We start from the raw sequence: 23,089 nt of genomic DNA, 5'->3' as shown, positions 1-23,089 counted from the left end.
TCTGGGTGTATGTGCAAAATGTGCATCAGTGTGACTTTCAAGAACTCCAGGAATATTTTTTAAAATCATAGCTTTTAAAGGAACAAGACAAACAAATACAGAAATAAAAACTCATAGACACAGACAATAGCTTAGTGGTTACCAGAGGGTAAGGGGGAGAGGCAGGTGGTAGATGAGGGTAAACGGGGTCAAATATATGGTGATGGAAGGAGAACTGACTCTGGGTGGTGAACATACAATGTGAAATATAGATGATGTATTACATTGAAATCTATGTAATTTTACTTAACCACTGTCACCCCAATAAATTTTAATTAAAAAAAAATCAAGAGCTTTTAAAATTTATCTATGGCAATCACATTTCCCAGATTTCTCCTTCAAATTTTTGGCCAGCCTTTTGTTTGCCCCAACTTGTATTTTTGCCCTAAGCAGTTGAGAAGTTAAACAATTGTCACTTATTCTTCTGACAAACATGCTAGCTTTTCCCACTGAGCAAGCTCTGATTCAGGTCAAATATCGACAAGCCCTTTCCATGGGGACTTCCCAGGGAACTACCAGTCAGGCCAAATAGTAACAATTCTTTGTAGGGTTTTTGTGGAGCTCCAAACCTGGGCTGCCCCTTCCAGTGGCTTGTACAGTGCTGTTTTTCACAGCTACCTCGGTTGTGAGGCAACCAGTTTTTGGAGCAACCATAGCGCTGAAGAGAAGGGATTGGAAATGAGGCAAGTTGAAACTCTATAAAGCTTGTTCTTACCGAGATTTAACTATTTTTCGTGAATAAATACTCCATGAGTTGTTGAAGAATTTGGTAATATCCAGAGTGCTGAAAAAAGTTGCTTTTGACAATCTTTGCTAGTATTTGCACTGCAATTATGGAGAAGCTAATTGGCAGAGGTGCTAAGTTTGCCATTCTAGAAATCCTGCTTGGACGCTCCCTCACAAAGCATATCAATATTTTTCCACTTTCTTTTCAGTACATTAAATGTATAGATTTAAATATTTAATCTATCTGAAATTCATTTTAGTATACAGAGTTCCAAAAGAAATGGTCAGCAAGTTGCAATTATTTTTAACCTTTTCTTGGTCAATTAGTAAGTAACTTTTGATAATCTAAGAAAAGTTATGGATTATCTCTGCAGAAAAATCTGCACATATACAGTTTTGCTAAGTTCAGTAAATTCAAAGACTTTCTAGGCCCCTTTCTATGGAACTCAGATTAAAAACCTTGATTTGCTAAGATAACTTATCTAATTTGTAATTTCTTTTGATTTGTAAACTGAAGAAAAATTTTGTGGCTCTTTCTGCATCCTATTGAATTCCACTGGTCTGCTAAATCCATTACAGTACCATAGAATTTTATTTACACCAAGTATCCTTCTGCCTTAGAACCTTTGCACTTGCTTTTCCTCATTCCTGAGACACTATTCCCCCAGCTATTCACAAGGTACACGCCTCATTTCAATGCAGTTCTCAGCTCAAATGCTACTACCTTAGAGAGTCCTTACCTGACTACCCTGTTTATATATTGGTTCCTTCGCTCTCTAGCTCCTTACACAGCTTCATTTTCCTTCATGACACTGATCATTACTTCACATTTCATTATACATTTAATATTAGTTTCCTGTCTTCTTCACAAGAAGGCAGGAATTTATTTTTCACTACTGTATTCCCAGAAACTAGTACAGTCCCTGAAACACAGCAAGTAGTCTTTTCAGTTATTAATGTGAAACACCAAAGTGTAAGTTTGATCATAGCAATTTATTTGCTTATTTTGCTAGTCTAAATAAATGAAAGATATATAAGCTTAATCTGGCTCATAAGAAAAGTAATTTGTCAATTTTCTAGAATAGGGCTATGAAGCTTTAAGGGGCTAATGAAAGTTATTTGGTTGTAGTTTTTACTACAATCAGGTGGAAATGAAAGCAGTGAACTATATAAGACCTGAAATACATTTAATATTACCACCTCTATTTTGAAAACCTGAGAGTAACCTGGCAACACTGTTCTCTCTGCTAAACTCTGTCAAACTCTGTTCTCTGTTAAACTCTGTCAGCCACAAAACAATTAAAAACCTTCTCTCCTTCTCTCTCTCTCTCCTTCCTCCTTTTCTTTCTTCCTTTCCCTCTTTCTGTTTCTTGCTTGCTCGCTCTAGCTCCCTACCTCCCCCCAAATACGCAACCGTTTGTACGGGAAAGAAACAAAATGTATTTATTCATGACATGATTGGATTATCTTCCCAGTACTCTGAAACTATAAAGAACACATTTTAAAGTATATCATATACTGTGGTGCTCGGTATAGACAAGAATGCTCATGACAAATTGCCAAGGAACGGTGTTCTTTAAGATACATTTTTTTTTTTTTTTTTTGGTTTGGGTGATGAATATGTGCTGATTTACTCATGTTATCTTACCCAATTTAATGGTGATGAATAGCCCACATCTATGTGAGGTTCAAGGAGTGGTCTGTGGTCACAAAATCATTTTAAGCAAACTCTCCCAAATCAGGACTTAGTGAATGATCTTGACCTTACTAGCATTGAATAGTAATCAACTGAACTGAGAGACAATTAAGCATATTATATACAATAGGTGTTTAGTATATATTTGTTAATAATAACAATAGGTTACAAAAAGAATTAGAAAGCAACCATTACTCTAATGGAAAAAAGCAAGAAAGAAAAAAGGCAAGATCTGTTACTACATTACTGTTATCATACCATAAATTCTGCTTACAGTCTGTTTAATTTTTATAATGAATGGGCAACTATGTATTCTTAAGAATAAACTTAAGTCATAGCTTTTAAAAACTCATAACATGTATCATGGATATTAGAAGCATTGAGTTTTTTAGGGCTTCAGTAAGATTAATGAATGAGTCATAAGAAAATATGTGTAATCAAGGTTGTTTATTCTTAAAACATAGTCATTTTAGCTACATTTATAATGAATAAGTGAACAATGGTAGTAATGTAACACTTTGATCATGGAAAAGGAAAGACTTCTATGAATGTTATTTTTTGCTTTTTGTACTCGTTTAAGGAAAGATTTACTTGGGTATCTTATTGCCTATATAAAGAAAAGACTAAATGTAAGTAAAATAAATCCATGGTAATTCAATTTTAAAAACTACAACAATAAAGTTTAATTACTTAATTCTTCATAGAAGTAATCAAAAGTTATATTGTGTGGCCATATTTGTTGATACGTATTTCTCTTATGACAGCATAGGAATTATAATTATATATAGATATATATATATATATATATATATATATATATATATATATATATACACATATATATATATATACATACATACATATATATGTAAATTGAATTAAATTGTTTCCTACATATACCATTTTGTATTCATTGTGTGTGTATTTGTGGAAAAGAAAAATCAAATATATTAAATAGGAAGCTTAATGTAGTTGCTATGACTAAACATAAATTTGGATTCTGAGTTTTTAAAAAATAGAGTAAAAAGGTAAAATTATAAGAATCAGAAAGTAAAAATATATATATATGTTAAAAAATGATTTGTTTAAAATATTAATACCAAAGGCAAAACAAACACTGATATATACCTTGTGACTTTAAAATAAAATAATAGTAAGGATACTTCATTTTGAGAAAAATGAGGACAAAAAAAATGACAGTTAACTTTACTAACCTGACTAATTTTTCTTTGTTCTTCTATAACTTTTTGAATTGCCTGAGACACTTTTTCTTGATCTTCTGCATGCTCAGTCTTCCATAACTCCCTTTCTTCAGCATGTGCTTTTTTCAAATTTTTTCTTTCTTCTTCTATGGCTTTTAAAACTGCATCCTTCATTGCTTCTTTCTCAAGCTTCAAGACAAAGAATGATGAAAAAATATTTGAAAGGATGACTGCACAATAACTATTTGAATAAAACAGACTTGGGTTAACCTAAAAAATACAAAACTTTAATTCTACAGGGTTTAGTTCTGACATTGTTGTTTTATGCATATTTAATAATCGGTGTAAAATAAAATCAATTATTTCTTTTTGTATAAATAATCTACTTATTTCCATGGCATTTCTAAACTTCAAAGAAACCAAACCTTAGCTTAAATTAGCAGTTGTTAAACTTAGGATCTCTTTACTCTTTTAAAAATTATTTAGTACTTCAAAGATCTTTTGATTATGGTGGTTATACATATATATTAAGATTTACCATATTAGAAATTCAAATCAAGATAAAAATGGAAATATTTATTGATTAATTCATTTATAATTAATAACATTAAACACATTGTATTTTAATAAACACTATGTTTTATGAAAATTAACATTTTTCTAAAATTAAAAAAAAAATGTTTGTAAACCTTCTCAATATCTGACTTAATGGAAGATAGATTCCTATATCTGCCTTCTGTATTAACTGTGTAATGATATTATTTGGTTGGAAAAAAAATATATATCTATATAAGCCCTGTCTCACACAGATATGTGGTAGAAAAGAAGAGAGGAGTATTTAGTAGCCAGTTGTGATCATTGAAGATATTCTTGATGATTCTACACCAAAACTTAACAAGAGGTAGCTATTAAAATTTAGTTGCAATAAGGAAAATCAAACCATGTCAATGAAATTTTTGTAGTTAAGTTACTTACAGTCCTTTTTTGCACTTGAATTAATCCTTTATCCACAAATGATAGTTTAAAACATTTTTTATTTGGAAAACATTGATTCAAAGAATTATGCATCTCCTCTAGATGTCGACGCATTTCATTATAGCATAACAAAAAAGCCACATTTGTTAATACGACCATCAATCTCATCAGCAACGTTTTAACTATTAGAAAGCAGATACAAATTTTCCAAAACTCTAATTTTTGCTTTAATGCACAAATTTTATCATTAGCAACAAAACTGTCATGTTTTTCCTTAAAGGGCTGGGCTCACTCCACTTATTTTGGAGAAAATGTCTGCCAAATATGAAAGACTGCATAACCCTCACTATTTAGTAAAATGGAATTCCATGAAAAAAGTGACTACACTTCAGTTGCAACTAAAAACAACTGCATAAGAATTTTCCTCAAGAAAACCACTGTACTTTGGTACGCAGTAAAGTCCACAGACCTCCCACATTTCATCCCAAGAGTTACCACGTTTTCTATGGCTTCTAGTTCACGACCAATTTGACGAAAGTTATTGAAGTTGACAGTTACCATTTTCTGAACTCTTATTTTACTCTACCATTCTTCTCTGAAACTACTTTTACTACGCTCACCAACATCTTCCATGTTCTTTAATCCAAGTGACATTTTTTGTTGTTTTCATCCTCATTTTTCTTGACCTCAAAGAAACATTCTACATAGCTATTTCTGCTTTCTTGAAGCTGTCTCTTTTCTTGGTTTTATGATAGCATGTAGCTTTTATTTCTCTTACCAATCTGGCTGAGCTGTTTCAGTTCTTTATAATTTCTTCCTTTCTCTGGATTTTAAATATTTTAAATTTTAGAGTTCTTTCAGAGCTCAGACCTTGGACCACCTATTACTCTACACTCTCCTGTGAGGTGATTACACATAACAGTAGTTTCTACGGCTACCACTACCATCTATCTGCTGGGGGAAAAAATGAAAAACAAAAAAACCCGTATTAGTTATCTTCAGGGCATTCCTTTCTCCTGAGCTGTAAATGCCAGGTGGATTTAGTTGTCTACTTGACTTTATCACCTGCATATATCACTTGCACATCAAACTCTATACCACAGAAATAGTATTAGTTTCTACGTCCTTGTTGAATCAATACTTTGAGAGTTCACAACCTGGCCACCTCCTACATCATCCAGACCAAACATATATGCTGATTCCATCTCCTAAGTATTTCTAGAATTTGCCCATTTATTTCTTTTCCAAGTTACTACTACGACTGTATTTCTGCCACTCCCTATCTCTTACCCAGACTTCTGATGCAATCTATTAATTCTTTCTCTGCCTCTAGCCTTTGTTGCCTCCAATTTCCAAAAGTCAATGTCAATTACCATTATGTCACACGTACACTAAAAAATTTCAATGTGTCTACCTTAACTACGGAATAAAATTCAAAGTCATAATTCAGAATGCAAGCCATCCTTAAAGGCTCACTTCAAAAGTAATTTATCATTAAAGACTCTTATAACATGCAAATACTATCTATACACTCATAATATTTTCATGCATTCCTCCTTGCATTATTGGTATATAATATTTTTTTTACCTAAGTTCTTTAAGAAAAAGACAAAATCATAGTCATCTTTGAACTTCCACACCAGCAGTTACTTGCACATATGAGATTTTCAATATTTGTTTACTAAATTCAAATTGAAATCTGTACCTCAAAAGTTACTATTATATATGTTGTCTGTTGGTATATATATTTAAAATCTATGACTGACTACTCAGATGAGCTATTTCAAAGTTGGCTTTAAAAAGCTCATATCTTGATAAATAAATATATGCACATACATATATATACACACACATACACATGCATATATGCACAAACACATACACGTATTACTTATATGATATCTATCAAATACCAAGTGGATATTAATGTCTATATATGTGTGTGTATATGTATATATATATATATATATATATATATATATATATATATGTGTGTGTGTGTGTGTGTGTGTGTGTGTGTGTTTGTGTATATATATATATTCTTTTTAACAATTACTAATCTAAACATAAGCATTTCAACACGTAATCTTGTGTAATGTGAATTTAACAAGAATACGAACAGTAGTATCCTAAGTTTAAGAGGAAAAATAAGAAAGAAAAACATTCCTTTTTTATTGTTTTAGAATGAAATATTTTACAAAGGTAGATTGGTTGTACCATTAATGAACTCAATTTTTTAATTCTACTTACTTATAAAGAAACCCATTATTACAGATGGGTTTATACCAGGCAAATAATTACACTATAAGGTGATAAATACAATTCTCATATGAGACCAAAAATATTCAATTTAGGCTTTGAGGTGGGGGTAAACATAATAAACATGACATAATAAAAATTACTGGAATTAAACTATAGCATAAACTTTTCAGATGGAAATACCTTTGCAGCAGACACTAATGCCTCTTTACTTCTTTGTGTTTCTTCCTCCAAACATTTTTCCAATAGTTCCTGTAAATGATGACAGACACTTAATGTATTATCTGAGGTAACAGAACACATTCTTTCCACACTTTGAGCAAACTTAAAGTATTACCTTCTGTTCTTGAGATTGCTGAATCAAAGCTTCCTTTATTTTTTCTTTTAACAGTTCCTTCTCTGTATCTAGCATTTCAAGGAGTCTCTGATGCTACAAGGAAAGATAAATGGATTATGATTACATTCTGAGACCTACAATCTATCAACAAGAAGAAGTTGGTGGATTCATTTGCCCAAAATACTGAAGTAGTTAGTTACTAGAGGAAACAATGGAAAGTTTGCTAAAATGAAGGCTTAGGAGCCAAAAAAACACTCAATTCACCTTTCTCCAATGGACCCATATATAGTTTTTAGCCTCAAACTCAACAGAGTACATGACATAAGATCTAACTTAAGAACAACTTTTCCAAATTGGAAAATGAATCAGAAATTGATAAATTCATTTCCTAAAATTATGTTTAAAAAAATTACTCACTAAAATAATTATTAGCTTATAAGAGAGTAATCAGATAATAACTGTTTGCTTGAACTAGCTTAACAAATTATTTGTGTTTCTAATAAAACCCTTTTATAGAAATGGAAAGATTTATTACTGTTCTCACACCAAGATTTTACTACAGATTCAAAAAATGAATCTATGAAAACAGTCAAAGGAATATTATGTGATAGCTAATGTTAAAGCATACGGAGTTCACGTATTTACTTTAATTCCAATGTGCTAGTGAAGAAACACACAGAACCATCAGCCAGTTATCACAAACTAGACAGTGGATTTTGGACAGTTTTCTAAGAAAATTTGACTTTGCTAGCTTCAAAATCTTCAATATACAAGAGCCAGATACTTGCTCTGGAACAGCATTTTTATAGGGAAACATAACTAAAAAGAAATGCATATTCCTACTCATATAGATTTCTCATTCAGTTACTAAGTGCAAATAAGATATTTTTCTCAGATTTATATTGCCTTTTATATATAAACTTCCTTTACATATAAACTTACTCTGATACCCAATATTTAAAAACATATCTATGTCTGAAAGTTCTGATTTAAAACATTTTTTTTTTTTTTTAGGGAGGCAGTCTATATTTAGAGTAAGTGACCAAATAGTCATGTCTCATGAAGATAATCCATTATTCCTGGTTTTAATTTTAATTTTATCTTTATTTTTCAAGAAAATAAGGGAAATCACAAGAAAGATGTGGTTTTTCTTTAAAAACAAACCCAAACTGTGATACAAATCAAGACAGGATTATGAGAAATTATTGGTACCATATGAATTTGTGAAAGGCAGTTGACTAACAAATCAGTAGATTTAGCATATGATATATAATAATAACTTAGACTTTATTTTTGTATTCTATGGAAATTTAGATAAACAAAGAATTTCATAGAATCAAAAACTACACCTGATCTTATTTTAAAAACATGAGAAAATATGTAAAGATGTAATATCAGGCAAATAATTAGACTTAAAAATGATAAATATAATTCTCATATGAGACCAAAAACATCCAATTTAGGCTTTGAAGTGGAGGTAAACAACAAAAATAGAATAAAATTTATTGGAATTAAACTACAGAATAAACTTTCAGAGTCATTAATAATTTTGAAAATGATTTCTCCTTAAAATTAATGTTTTGTTTATAAATCAGACTAATGGAAATCATTAAGTAGTTACTAGTAGGCCAAGTTTCTCCAGTGGTCCAACCAAGAACCAGTGAAAGAGGGTACGTAAGCTAAAATGACAATACAATGTTTAGAACATTCATTCCTGAATGTCATTTCTTAATTCTGATAATACACTATCAGAGAAGAATATTCTTGAGCTTTATTGCACAGGAATAAACCCAGAATTACCATTTGAAAGAAGAATCCTACATAAAATATACCCTATGTAAAAAAAACCATTGATCTACTTGAGAAAACATAATTAGGCTACTGACTTTTCATAGACAGACAGATGATAAGAGCTAACATTTTTTGAGTACTTTTAAGGTTTCAAGTACTGTTAAAAGTGCTGTACACGTAGTTGTACCATGTTAAACGCTCACAACTGCTAAGTCAATCAATATTGATTGGAGACTTAGAGAGGCTAAGTATCTTGTCAGGTCGCTAATAAATGATTTCAGCAATAATCATATCTGTATACATTATTAGCAGTAAAAATTACCCAACACCTAAAAGCAGTCCCACTGTTACCAAGTTATTACCTAGTAACTAAAGCTACTTAATACAAGTAGTACTGTGTCAGGTAAGGCCTCTAGTTGGCTTTAAAGAATTTGACTAATTGATTCTTCTGATTTTGTTCGTTTCAGAGTAATATTAAAATTGTTCTTTTTAGTGTAATATAATTTCCTGGACAAATATCAACTGATATTAGGAGAGATAATTTAGAATGATGCTGAACGGTATGCAAAAAGTTTAAGTCTTAAAATTAAACACAGTTAATTTGCAAGTGAATAATCCACAAGTAGCTAGTCAAAAACCACATATAGTTCAGTAAAATATACTGTTTTTGTAAAAGTCACATATGCTTACTGTGAAAAATTTTAAAAAAGTGAAAATCATCCAGAGTTCCATTACCCAAAGAAAAGCACTGATAGCATTTAGGCAAACATCCTTCTGGAGAGCTCTCTATGTATATAAATATGTAGATATACATAAACATTTTATATAAACATTTTTATATACTGTTCTCTAATCTTTTCATACTCAACAATGGTACTTACTTATTTCTATATAACTATGCTATTTTTATTAATCATACATTTTATTATTGTCCTATCTACACACATTTATGTTGTTTGCAATATTTCACCTTTAAAAAATCTCGATTTTTGTGCATGTATCTTTGTGAACTTGTAGAATTGTAGCCTCATTAAAAATTCCTGGAAGTGGTATTAGCAGGTTGAAGATTAAACATGTTTTATATTTTGATACATACTCTCAAACTGTACTCCAGAAAGAAAGGACAGTGGACAAAGAGAGATTATCCTCGAGAATAGAATCACACGTACTGGAAGGGCAACTAACCAAGGAAATTGTTCCACTGCTGGAACAGAATTCTTGCCCAGCAATATTTGGTATCTGCTATGGACCAATCACTGCTGTCTATTTCATCCTCCTCCCCTTTCCAAAATGGGAATTTTTCTTGTGGTTACAGTTGACCCTTGAACAACATAAGGGTTAGGGACAGCAACCCTTATGCAGTCAAAAATCCACGTATAACTTTTGATTTTCCCATATATATAGATATGATTTGAATAATACCCTATGCTATCCCTGGGTATCTGTGGGGGATTGGTTCCTGTACTCCACAAGGATACCAAAATCCAAGGATGCTCAAGTCCCTTATATAAAATGGCATAGAACAATGTATGCCATTCGTTGGCCCTCTGCATCTGCGGATTCCGAACCGCAGAGGGAAAATACTGTTTTTGATCCTTGGCTGGTTGAATCTATGGATGTGAAACCTGGGGATACAGAGTGTCAACTATATGTTTATTGAAAAAAAATCACGTATAAGTGGACCCATGCAGTTCAAACCCATGTTGTTCAAGGGTCAAATATATTCTGTTCTCTTTTTGAATTTATTGGTTATAGATTTTTGCTTTTTTTGGGGGCGGGAGGGAAGGCAAAGGTTCTTCTACTTCATTATCTGTTTCTTCAAAGTTCCTTTTTATTGCTTGAGTCAGTAATTTTCTCATTTGAAATGTTTCTCCAATGCTTGATAATCTTTTTCTGTCCATTTATATTAAATTACCAGACACAAAAATTCTGGTAGGGAAATCTGTGTACGTGTGTGTGTGTGTGTGTGTGTGTGTGTGTATACACCTAGGAATAGAACTACTGGGTCATATAATAATTCTGTTTAACCTTTTGAAGAACCACCAAACTATTTTCTATAGCTGCTGTACCATTTGACATTCTCACCAGCAATGTACAAGAGTTCCAATCTCTCATGTCCTCTACAATATCTGTCACTTTGTGCATTTTTTAAAAAATTGTCATTTTAGTAGTTGTAAAATGATACCTCATTGTGGTTTTTATTTGCATTTCTCTAAAAACTAAGCATGTCGACCATCTTTACAAATGCTACTTCTACTTCTGATACTATGACTACTACTCCTTTCAACTGTTACTAGTATTATCTGGACAAAAAGGAAAATGATTAGGCTCTTCTTGAAGCCTTTATAAGCGTTTCTAGTAGAAAGTGTGCTAGATATAAGGTTTGCTCATTGTCTAAGATTCTTCCAGAAGCAGGGATGTCTTGCCTCTCTGGGACAGAGGTTATTTTAGTTATTAATCACAATAAGCTAGAAATCACAAAGTATCAAGAGAGAGCTCGGCCCAAAAGTTTTCAGCCTTTTTCACTCTAAAGAACACAAAGGATTAAACACATGCGGAGATTGCCTATATTACTTCTCCCTTCTGCCTCAATACAGAATTCCTTAATTGTCCAAAAGGTCCAGCACCTGGAAATGGCTCCCGTGGTTTTTGATGGTAAAAAGGATGGTTAATACATTCTTTGTACCTTACTAACTGATCACTCCAAAGTGGGGATTTCTGACCAGCTTTTGTTACATAGGACCTGAAACTGAACCAGTGGCAACATTCAATCATAAGACTTTTTCTCAAATATTTATAATTTCTAAACAAAGAGACTTTCTACAGATTTTGCAAGACATACACTTAAACAGCATTTTAAGTCATTATGAAAATTAATTGAAATCTATACAAGTGAATCTCATCCAAGTACAGTGAGGAGTTTGCTACATTTACTTATCCAAAATATTCTACTGACTGGTTCTTAAAATTATGTTAAAATTTCAGGGTTTTTTTTTTTTTTTTTTTTTTTAGCAAATTGAAGAAATAAATGCATTACTATAGCGTTCTATTCATCTTACAGAACAGATGTTTAATGCAAGGGTGTCTAGGACAGTCTTTTGAAATTAAGCCTAAAATCAAAGGCACTCAAAATAGGTTATGCTTTTCCTGCACTTTGGAAGAAATTCTTCCAAGTGAAAAATGTTTGATGCAGACTCAAATATAAATATAGAGGTTCTGTGGTTTCTACTTGATTCCCATAAAAAAATAATAATAAAAATAAAAATAAAAAAACAAGAAAAAAAAAACTCTTCTTTCCTGGAATGTGAGTCACAAGAGATATTGTAAACAGATTTAATCACAATCACACATGCATGATTTTAATATATTAAATTTAAGGCTGAGCAATCACGGAAGCTCATGTTCAGGTATATAGTTATCTAGTTACCAAGGTCCACAATCTTCACATTATTTTATGTGTGTGTGTGTATGTATTTGGTATATATTCTGAAGATCAAACTCAACAAAGATATTTTTACACTGTCTATAAAGCATAAATATTGAATAAGATCAACTGATCTGGTAGGATATTCTTAAAGTACATGCTTATATATGCCTCCATTTAACATGATTTGAAATACACTAAACAAATTTAATAAACAATATAAAGTGAGTCGCAGACATTTCACCCATTTATGGGCCAATATATTCAATATTGTTTGGAAAGAAAACATAAAAAAGATAAACTATGAGATTAAATCTACTTAAAGCAGTTACCACAAGCCCAATAATATCAATAAACTTCTTAAAGTGAATAAAACTATAATATAAGTATACTGGATTTACTTCACCCAAATAGATATATTTTCAATAGGTATGAAAAAATATAAACAAGTAAGTTATTCACCCTTTTTAAACAGGCCTTTGACTTAAGGGAGGATATAAAGGAATGAAGCAAAAATTCGGATACACATCAGCTTTATAAAAAAGGCAGGGCTAATTTATATTTCCATAATGACATTTCTTTATTTGTATAGTGTACATTTTATTAAATGCCAAAGATATGTCACAATTCTGAATTTAAGCTGAGGAATATTTCTGTTTCGATCATTTTCAAATGAAATAGCTTTTGAAAATGCACTCACTTTATTTCTGTTATCCCCTCTGTTTGCCTAAGCACAGCACAGTAATTTTATTTCAACATAATAAATAGTCTTCAAGTGGGCATTTGAAATAAATGATCCATGTATATAAGATAATCCCTTTAGCAAGCAAGAAAAAAGGAACAGATTTATGCACACTTCTCCAAAAGCGTATCATAATGGATGTAGTACTTTTCAGGAAACAATTTGATGCTATTCTTAATTGTCATAAAAATGTTACTGCTCTGCTTCCTACTCATAAGAATTTATCATCAGAAATACTATGTAGACAGCTCTCCATTGTTCATACTTGTCAATTTTATAAATTCCACTTTCAAACTATGCGCAGTAATATTCTTATGCCAGTTAGATTCAGACATTTTTCTAAAATCAGTTGACAAAGAAATATTGTAATTTATTGCAGGGTGAGGATTCTCCAGAAAAGAAATCAGTTTCAGGAGCATAGCTTTCACCGTTTATATTGTGTTTTCTCTGTTGCAAATACAGTTTTGTCCATATATATGTATATACGGTCTTTAAGTGTGTGTGTGTGTGTGTATATATATATATATATATATATATATATATATATATATATATGAAAAAGAAAAAAGGAATGTGTTGATTACAAGTGATAGGAGACATAGGTTTCATAAAATGAATTCAATTATAATAGTCTCTAAGATGGAAATCACTGAACTTGTTGAAAGGAATGAATTGTCAGCCTTAATTGTATACTCACTGAACTAAGGCAGTCTACCTAAGGTCTATAATACTGAAATAACATAATTGAAAGATCTATCTACAAAGGTAAGGTACTATTACTGATGTCATAATTTTTAGCTGTCTAGGAAATGAAAACACTTATATTATGTAAGTTTATTAATTAGTGTTAGCATATTTTTAAAAATGTGTCAAGTACAAAGGCAGGGGACTGCCTATAATACAAAAGAATAAAAATAGTATCATAAAGATGTATATAGCAATATTCCTTTTAAAATGCAAAACCCAAAACATTTTAAATGTCCAACAAGGGGGTACAGTACAATAAACTATGGTATGTCAACTAAAAGGAGTTTCATGACTCTTGCATAAAGCTACAATGAGAATCTAAAGGGAAACTTGTTAAACTAGGTCTTTTTTTTTGTTGTGAGTTTGGCGGGAGGGTTAGGGAAAAGGTTCCCTGACAACTCATAATCACATTATCATTTTTGCAGGTTTGGGCCGTAATTCCCAAAAACTACGTTTTTCAAAAATCTCAAACTACAACTTTTTAGGTACTACTGTTAGTTGTGTGGGATGCTGATGGTGAAGGAGGTTGTGCATGTGTCAGGCAGGTGCTATATGCGAACTCAACTTTCCCCTCAGTTTCACTGTGACTCTAAAGCTGCTCTAAATAAAATTTATTTAAGAAAAGCAATTGTCCAGCAAAATTAACAATAAAAATTCAACAATATGCTGTTTATAGTAGATATATCTAAATCCAGAAAGGCTAATAATTAATCAGTGGTAAAAAGCTTTAGGCAAATTCTAAGCAATATAAAACTTAGTCATATTATTATCAACAATAGACTTTAGACCAACGGTATTCTTAGAATAAAGGTATCACTGAAAAATGATACCAGGAAGACAGAACAAATTTAAATTTGTAAGTACATAATAACATAGCCCCATAATATATGAAGCAAAAATTCACGGAATTGTAAAGGAAAACCAAGTTCCATTATTAGAATAGGAGGTTTTAACACATTTCTCTCAATAATCATATCAAGCAGTTGGAAAATCAGTATGGTAACTTAAAATCTGAACGTAACTCACAGGCTTGATTATGCATATATGTGTAACACCATGATACCAATAGTGGAATACACTTTCTTTTCAAGCATATATCTACGGATAAAAAGAGGGTCACGTACTAAACCTGCCAAGACCAAGAGAGGCCTGCATGAAGGGCTTTACAAACTCAGAGACTGCAAGTATCCACAGGGGATGGTCTGAACATAAAAATTCCTAACAAAAAGGGAGTCATGGCGGACAGTCACATCCTAGGCCAGTAGCTTCTTTAACAAAGGTCAATCTTTACCTTAAGTGAGACTGTCTATTGTATTTTTCCACCAAAAATAACATACCTTTGAAATATTATATCACAGTAATCTCCTTTTCCATACCCCTCAGGACAGGACCACCCCACCGCATTGTTATATTGTTTCCCAGTCTCTATGTAAATGTTAATCATGTATTGACCAATGTAAAAGAGGTATGTGTCTCTCCATTTTATTTTTTATTGAGTCCCAGAGATTTCCCCACTTGCTTTCTCCTGCTCTCCTAGCCTTCCATCAATGGATTTCATGTAACCTTCCTTACCCTGCCTTCTTCTATTTAATAATTTATAAAATAAGCTGCAACACTGCTATTCTCCAGAGCATTTTCTGAATCCCTTGAGATTTCACTGCCTAGCAATTATCAGTTTGGCTCAACTAAACTCTTAAAAATTCTCTATAGGTTTGGATGTTTTTTTCGTCAACACAGGGAACATTTATGAAATTTCACCAATTAGTGAGTCGTTTTTACATTTAAAGATTCAATGGCATTTAAATATTATTCCCTGACCACAATGTAATAATTAGGAATTAATATTTCAGAGAGATTGAAAAATGTCATACTTAGAATCTTAAAAATTCTAAATATAATTTTATACTGAATTAGACACACCGATTCGTCACAGTCAATTACAGGACTGAGCAAGTAACTGGACATCTCCAGTATGGGCAGGGCATCTCTCTTTCACAGGAACTGTGGGTGTGAAATAAGTTTTACCTCAACACGAAGTATGTACTTCATTATAGAGAATTCACTTACGGATATCCATTCTGTAATGGAGTGCATTATCTCTTAAATAGTAATCTCTAATGTTTTCATGTAGAAAAATTTAATTGTATCTATATATAAGTTTTTATGTTCCTTTCCAACATATACACAATTTATTTATAGGAAATTCAGTGGACTGTCAACTTTTTCTTTTCTAATAATGTTTTATGAAAATAAATATAATGTTAAAAATCAGATTCCTATTACAAACTCTGAGCTTCTTTAGGGCAGTAACTACACCTGCTTTTACAAATTATACAAGGATGTGATGAGAATGACACTGACAAAAAAAAAACAAAAAACCAGAAAGAACCCCAGATATTTAGAATGCTGTTTTCAATAATTGCATTAAGTATGTCAAAAATACTCATTTTAATTATTTCCTCCTTGTGTTCTATTTCCACCCTATCCTTTTCTCCTTTTTTAAAACCACCAATTTGTCCCTTTGTCATGCCTTGGCCTTTATAAAAGTCACAAAACAAAGCAGTGCATTTACCATTATGGTTTTTAATCACATTTACCTTTACTAATGAAAATATATTGTAATTTAAGATTAAAATAAATGCATGCTTGTAAATTATTAAACAATTAACTTCTGTAATAGTCTTTCCTCAATTAACTTACTAAGACATCGATCTAAAAAATCCAAATTTGAAAGGTAGAAAAAAATTCCCTGGCAAAATACACTATACAGGATGAAATTATTCAACATCAGAAAAGTAAAGAGAAAAAAAAATCCACTCAAAAATTCTACTTGCTCTATCTTAAGAAACCATCTATAAATTGACTACAAAAGGACAGGAGGGAATTTGGGGGGGGGGGTGATGATATTTTTTTAGGTGGTAGTCGCAAAACTGAGTGTCAAAATTCAAAAAGTGGTACACCTAAAATGGGTAGATTTTACTTACGTAATTTATGCTTCAATAAACTTGAGGAAAAAATACACACACATTGTAAGTTATTTTTGAACTCATACTACTTCTGTTCACTTAGAATACACTTACTTTCTCTTCAAGTCAAAAGCAATCTTTCAAGCACCATTAAATGTTACCTCTTTTGAATTATTTCCTAAAAATTCAAGAAAAATTTCCTGCTCTCTTATCTGTAATCCCAGAGGTTTTTGTTTCTATCACTAGTATATTGTTTATTATATTGTATTATAATTCATTTTATATCTGTCTCCCATAATGACTCTATTAGTTTCTTGAAGTCAGAAAACGTTCTTGTATTTAAAAAAAAAAAAATCTTTCAAGTATTGTGCCTATATTTTTTTTTAGCTCTCAATTTAAGTTTATGATAACACTGTAGATACTAGCATTCGAGAGAAATCCTACCAGCTATTAAAATGACTGCTTAAAGATAACTTTTAAAAAGAGAGTATTTGATTAATACCTGACTCTGATAACAAGAAGGAACTGTCTTTCTCTGAACTATGATGAAAGAAAAAAAAGTAGTGGTCACCTAAAAATTGTACACAAATATTATTGGAAAACTAATTAAATAACTCTCCTAAGTGCAACCTGACCAATGCTTTAACAAGGTTACAGTTTGAACCACACTAATCATCTGGTTTGCAAGATTTCCTGCTGGACATCAACACCAACCACTCGTTAGACCCAAAACCACCTTGGGAAATAGCTGTGGCTAAGATTTACACAGACCAGTAATGGACTAAATTACTGGTTCAGTTGAAAAACAGGTCAGAAGCATATATAACATGACAGAAATTGGAAAGTCAATAAAAAGAATTATATATCAGACTCCCAGCCCCACTCCTCAAAATTTAGCTGAGAGTTTTAAGACTATGAAGTTGTTAGAAGACTTGAGAAAGGCCTAACAACTTTCTCACACAAACCTTATAATTATGAAATGCAGATTCGGTGAATAACATCTTGGGAAATATTATCACATCTTTTATATCTTATAGCTGAGAAGTAAAATAATCAAAACAAACACCTTTAACATATATTCTTAAAATATTATACATTCATAAAGGAAAAAAAAGTATAGAAAATAAAAAGATAACGCCTCTTTCTCTTCCATATGCGAGAAAAACATATTCCCTAGATGAGAAGGGGAATTTCTTCAAGCAGAATATTTTATTTTCTACAGTCACATAAAATACATACTTTAAAATAGAATATATGCTGTTCTTTCCTCCTAAAACAAATTATATTTCTACGAAGTATATGAGGGCACACAGTAAATGTTGTGAATGATGAGTAAGTACATTAGATACTACAAAATACAATGTTAATTAAATACTAACTTCAATAAAAGACAGCATGTTTGACAAAAAAAACAATAGAATGCTTATGAGGGTGTAGTCCTCATCCTGATCAGTTTATAGAAGGGAAAAATAGTTTTCAAATTCTGTCTTGCAGATTACTAGACATCCCATTCCTACTTCAACTAGAGTAACTAGTCATATGCTTTTATTTCCTTATTTGTAAGGAAAGTCTTTAATAGAGCTTTCAATCTAAGAAAAGGTTTCATGGATAAAACAAATTTGCTAAAATAGGTAATAAAACATATATTCACACTTTTGCTTACAGCTTTGATATGTAATAAGCTTGGAAGATCACTCTGATTCTTACAACAAGTAAAAACCTGAACTTACTATGATCAATGATGTGCCTTAGATCCATCAGAGAACTATCACAGGGCAAAACACCACCCCAAAATCTACAGAGAGAGGTAAATCCAGTGAGACACAACCAAGAGCTTCTTACCTAGAGCAGAAGGTGTTGGAGACATAAACTAGGAGGAACATTTTAAACGGTAAATTTGAGGAACTGCTGGAGGCTGAGTGAGGATGAGTATGAGAGTGACAACTCTTGGGAGCTAACGTCTTAGGGTGTTCCCCACACTTTGATAGGTTTTCTCCCCCCCACCCACCCCCAGAACTCCTATCAGGATCTCAGTGTGAAGAGCCAACAAATTTCCCCTCATGGCTCTGGCAAGGCCAGCAGAAAAAGTACCCACTGTGAATTATGCCTAGAGCATACAAAGATCTATTCTTTAGGTGAAAAGATTTTATCAAATCTTATAAAACCTTCCACTTGGAGGAAAGGCATCACCAAGATCCTATCCCCCTCTAGCCATCTTGTCTCATATAAAAGAAATGGGAAAAGCCAACAAATACTGTGGGTCTCAGGCCCACTAAAAGACAAAGATTTAATCATGAGATGAAAGAATGCTTCTTCTCCCCAACACCTTATCACCAAACCAACAGGATGCTAGTGTCACTGTGGACAACAGCTGAAAGAGCTGTAAGATGCAGACTCTATCTAAGGACAAGTCCTCAGGGAAGCCAAAGACAACAAAGGAGACAAAAACAAGGGCCTTTAATGAATATGAGTCCTCTCTGGCAACTTACAACAACAGAAAACATTAAACACGGCTATTCACTCCTAGCCAAATTAACAAAACTTCCCACTAAGTCTATTACCTCAATTCCTATCACATGATACAATATGTTCATTTTTTTTTTAATTGAAGTACAATTGACATATAGCATTACATTAATTTCAGGTATATAATATAATGAATATTTCAATATTTACATATATTGCAAAATGATCACAATAAATCTGTGTAACATTCGTCACCACACATAGGTACAAAAAATTATAAGGTATGCTAAAAGGCTAAAAAGTCTGAAGGAACAAAGAAAGCATCAGAACCAGTTTCAGATATGACAAAGATTTTTAAATTATCAGACTGGGAATTTTAAATAAAAATGATTAGTATGGTGAATAATCTAATGGACAAAAGATAACATGTAAGAATAGGTGGATAATGTACCGCTGGCAACTCTAAGAAAGAATCAAAAGGAAATGCTCGAAATCAAAACAGAAAGGAAGAATGTCTTTGATGGGTTCATCGGTAGAGTCAACCTACACAAGGAAAAAAGCATGAGCATAAAGATAGACATATAAAAACTTCCTAAAGTTCAAAGAGAAAAAACAAACAGGAAAACAAAACAAAAACAGCAAAAACTATGAGACAATTTTAAATGTTAATTAAATGCGTAATATGTGAAATAATAATAGAAATATTTGAATAAGATATATTTGAAGTAATAATGGCCAAGAATTTTCTAAAACTAATAACATCAAAACACAGATGAGCAAGCACAGAGAATCCCAAGCAAGCTAAATAGTAAAAATCTACACCTATGTGTACCATATTCAAATAACAGAAAAATCAAAGAAAAAGAGGAAATCTTGAAAGAAGCCAGAGGAAAAAAACATTTTGCGTATAAGAGGAAAAAAACAAAGATTACAGTAGACTTCTCTTCAGAAACCATGCAAACTAAAAAAGAGCGGAGTGAAATATTTAAAATGCTAAAAGAAAAAAAACAAGCATCGAGAAGAGCAGAGATTTGCCATACCACTTAATAAAACATACCACTTTGGAATAAAACATAGTAATAAAAATAGTACGGTATTTATACAGGAACAGATGAATTAATGCAACAGAACAGAAAGCTCAGAGGCAGATCCATGTATATATATGGCAACTTAATATATAAAGAAGTACCTCAATGTGTAAAGGGGAAATTGTTTCTCAGTTCAGTGGTTCTCAAACTTTAGCCCTGCATCAGGATCAGCGGGAGTATCTGTGAAGAGAGCCTGATGGGCCCAAGGGCGGAGTGTCTGATTCAACAGTCGGGGGTAGTGCTAAGAAGTTGCATTTCTAACAAGCTCCCAAGTGATGCTAGTATTGAAGTTGTTGGTCCAAAAACTATACTCGGAGAACCACTTCCTTAGTATTGTCCGGAGCTCAGCTGAACTGGAGAGAGAACGCTCAGGTATAGGAGTTGCCGATGGAGCAACAAGGAGCCAAAATGAAAGTAACAGAGAAGGCTTTAATCACTTATTGTATGTATAAGCAAGTCGCTAAAACCCGAGAAGGCACTGACTCCTCCCTTTTCTATTCCCCCCCCACCCCCCATGAAACTGTGCACAAGGTACAGGTCATTGGAAGTAGCACAGAAGTAAGAGTCATCTCACTGCTGTAGGAGCCCTGACCACAAGTCTCTGGCAATTTTATGGACCCCTGGGTGGGGGCTGAAAAAGGTCGGCAGGAAAAGGAATGGAAAAGTACTGAGTAGACAGAGCAGGGAAACAGGTCTTTAAGCTTTCTCCGTTCACCACCCAATAAAGAGGCCTCAGGAGAAGCACCTGAAGAAGACCTCTACCCCAGGTCTCAAATAAAGAGACACAGGAATGAAGATCCCTGAGCTAGGAATGCAGCTATGTGAAGAGCATGGCCAGCCGGTGGGGCTTGAGTACTTAAATGCAACTCCGTTCAGACTGCAATCCATTGCTAGTGTACCAAGTCTAGTGAGGGGGCAGAAATGTTTCCCCACCAAGCCTGCCAGGTAAAGCCATTGTAACTGCCTATGGTCACACTTGAAAAATCATATATATAACAGATTTTTTAACTAGGAGCTGGACTGAAGTATATGCTACTAGCAAAAGTGGTTCATTTTAGGGAGAAACATACAAATGGATACTGAATCTTTATTTAACATTATACACAAAGTTAAACTCTATAGGAATAAAAATACCAAAATGAGAAAGATAAAATTGTAAGGTTCGTAGGAAAAAAGTAATGTACAGGTAAGCCTTTAGCTATAAGACAGTAAAGGAATTCTTAAACTTAGTATAAGGCAAAAGACAAATATTGAGGAATTGCATTACATCAAAATTAGGTATTTTATTTAGCAATGGACACTATGGAAAAATTAGTATCCTATTTACAGATAAAAGTACTTTGCTTTATCTAAAACCCTTTAGGGATTAATATTTAAATTTACAGAGAACCCCTGCAAATTGACAAGAAAAATAGATTCACCTCAATTAAAAATAAAAGACTAATGAATAGGTGATTTATTGAAAAGGTAATTCCCCAAATTAACAAACTTATAATAAGAAATGCCAAGTAAGACGGAAGTACCACTTATTACAAGAGTAAAAATTAGAAGCTAGATAATGGTAGGTCTTTTGGGGAAAATGAGGATGTAAGAATCTGCATGGCTGGTAGGACTGTCGCCTGCCACCACCATTCCGGAGAACAAATCAGCAGAACTTAAATGTATGCATAGTCTGTCATACAGCAACTACACTCTTGGATGGAGATGATGATAATTGATAGACAAACATTTTTTCTTGCACTGACTTATAAGGGCAGATAAAAGTTTCTGGGTTGGTGAGGAATGAAGACACAAGCTAAATGTCCATTATGAGAGAGTGAATAGAAGAAACATGGTATTGCAATTTAGAAAAATAAATTTAGATTTACACATAGTATAAGGATATTAAAACATAAGAATTATATGTACACATAGGAACACTTTTGAATTTTAAAAGCATCATGTTTAGTGGATCTTAGAAGCATAGCCCTTAGTGGTAAAAAGAAGGAAAATAATGAGTTCTATACATAACACCATTTTTGTAAAATAAAAATACATGCACCCAAAATAATAACACACAGATTGCAAAATAAGAACACATAATAAAATGATTCCCCCAATGAGAGGGAAGGTAATGTGAAATGATGAGATTTTCATATATGTACACACACACACACACACACACACACACACACACACACACACTGTAAGACCCAATAGGATAATATGCCATGAACTGATGAACTCAGGAGTATGATAACTTGTTTACTTGAGGCAAAAACAGAAAAAGGTAACAATTTTGTTGATAAAGTAAAAAACAATATTACTGACAACTAGATCAAGAGGGAGAACAGTAAGTGGAAACAAAAACCATTCTGTAAAACACACTTGAGTCATAAAATGAAATCATGCCAGACCTGGCCATGATGTCCATAACGGACTATCTGAGGTCAAATCTTTTAACAATACTTCACTCAGATCCTTATATTTCAAGATAAGACCACAGAAAAAACTAACAGCAACTCTAGACAGACTCGTGTGTTTGAAAGATCACAGATTGTTGCAACAACTTTTTAAAAATAAATTCTGACAAATCTCTGCAAGACCATTCTATGACTAATGTTAGCCCCTCAAATCCTATAATTATCCTTC

General features: G+C 32.5%; 1 protein-coding gene across 14 annotated transcripts in view; it reads right to left on the bottom strand.

Annotated features, from left to right (window-relative positions):
• Positions 1 to 23,089, bottom strand: part of CCDC91 (coiled-coil domain containing 91) — a 438,752-nt gene that overhangs the window by 80,644 nt on the left and 335,019 nt on the right. For all 14 annotated transcript variants that reach the window (XM_088798604.1, XM_088798607.1, XM_088798614.1 and 11 more), the window contains 3 exons: positions 7,235 to 7,327; positions 7,081 to 7,149; positions 3,676 to 3,852 (listed from right to left, as the gene is read on the bottom strand). In XM_088798604.1, coding sequence (XP_088654730.1) covers positions 3,676 to 3,852; positions 7,081 to 7,149; positions 7,235 to 7,327 — 339 coding nt within the window. The remainder of the gene's footprint in view (positions 1 to 3,675; positions 3,853 to 7,080; positions 7,150 to 7,234; positions 7,328 to 23,089) is intronic.

Source organism: Rhinolophus sinicus, chromosome 1 (assembly GCF_057876585.1).
Source record: "Rhinolophus sinicus isolate RSI-liver-muscle chromosome 1, RSI-T2T, whole genome shotgun sequence".
NCBI classification, from domain to species: Eukaryota; Metazoa; Chordata; class Mammalia; order Chiroptera; family Rhinolophidae; genus Rhinolophus; species Rhinolophus sinicus.
Note: the sequence above shows the minus strand (reverse complement) of the source record. Positions and strands in the feature narration are given on the sequence as shown.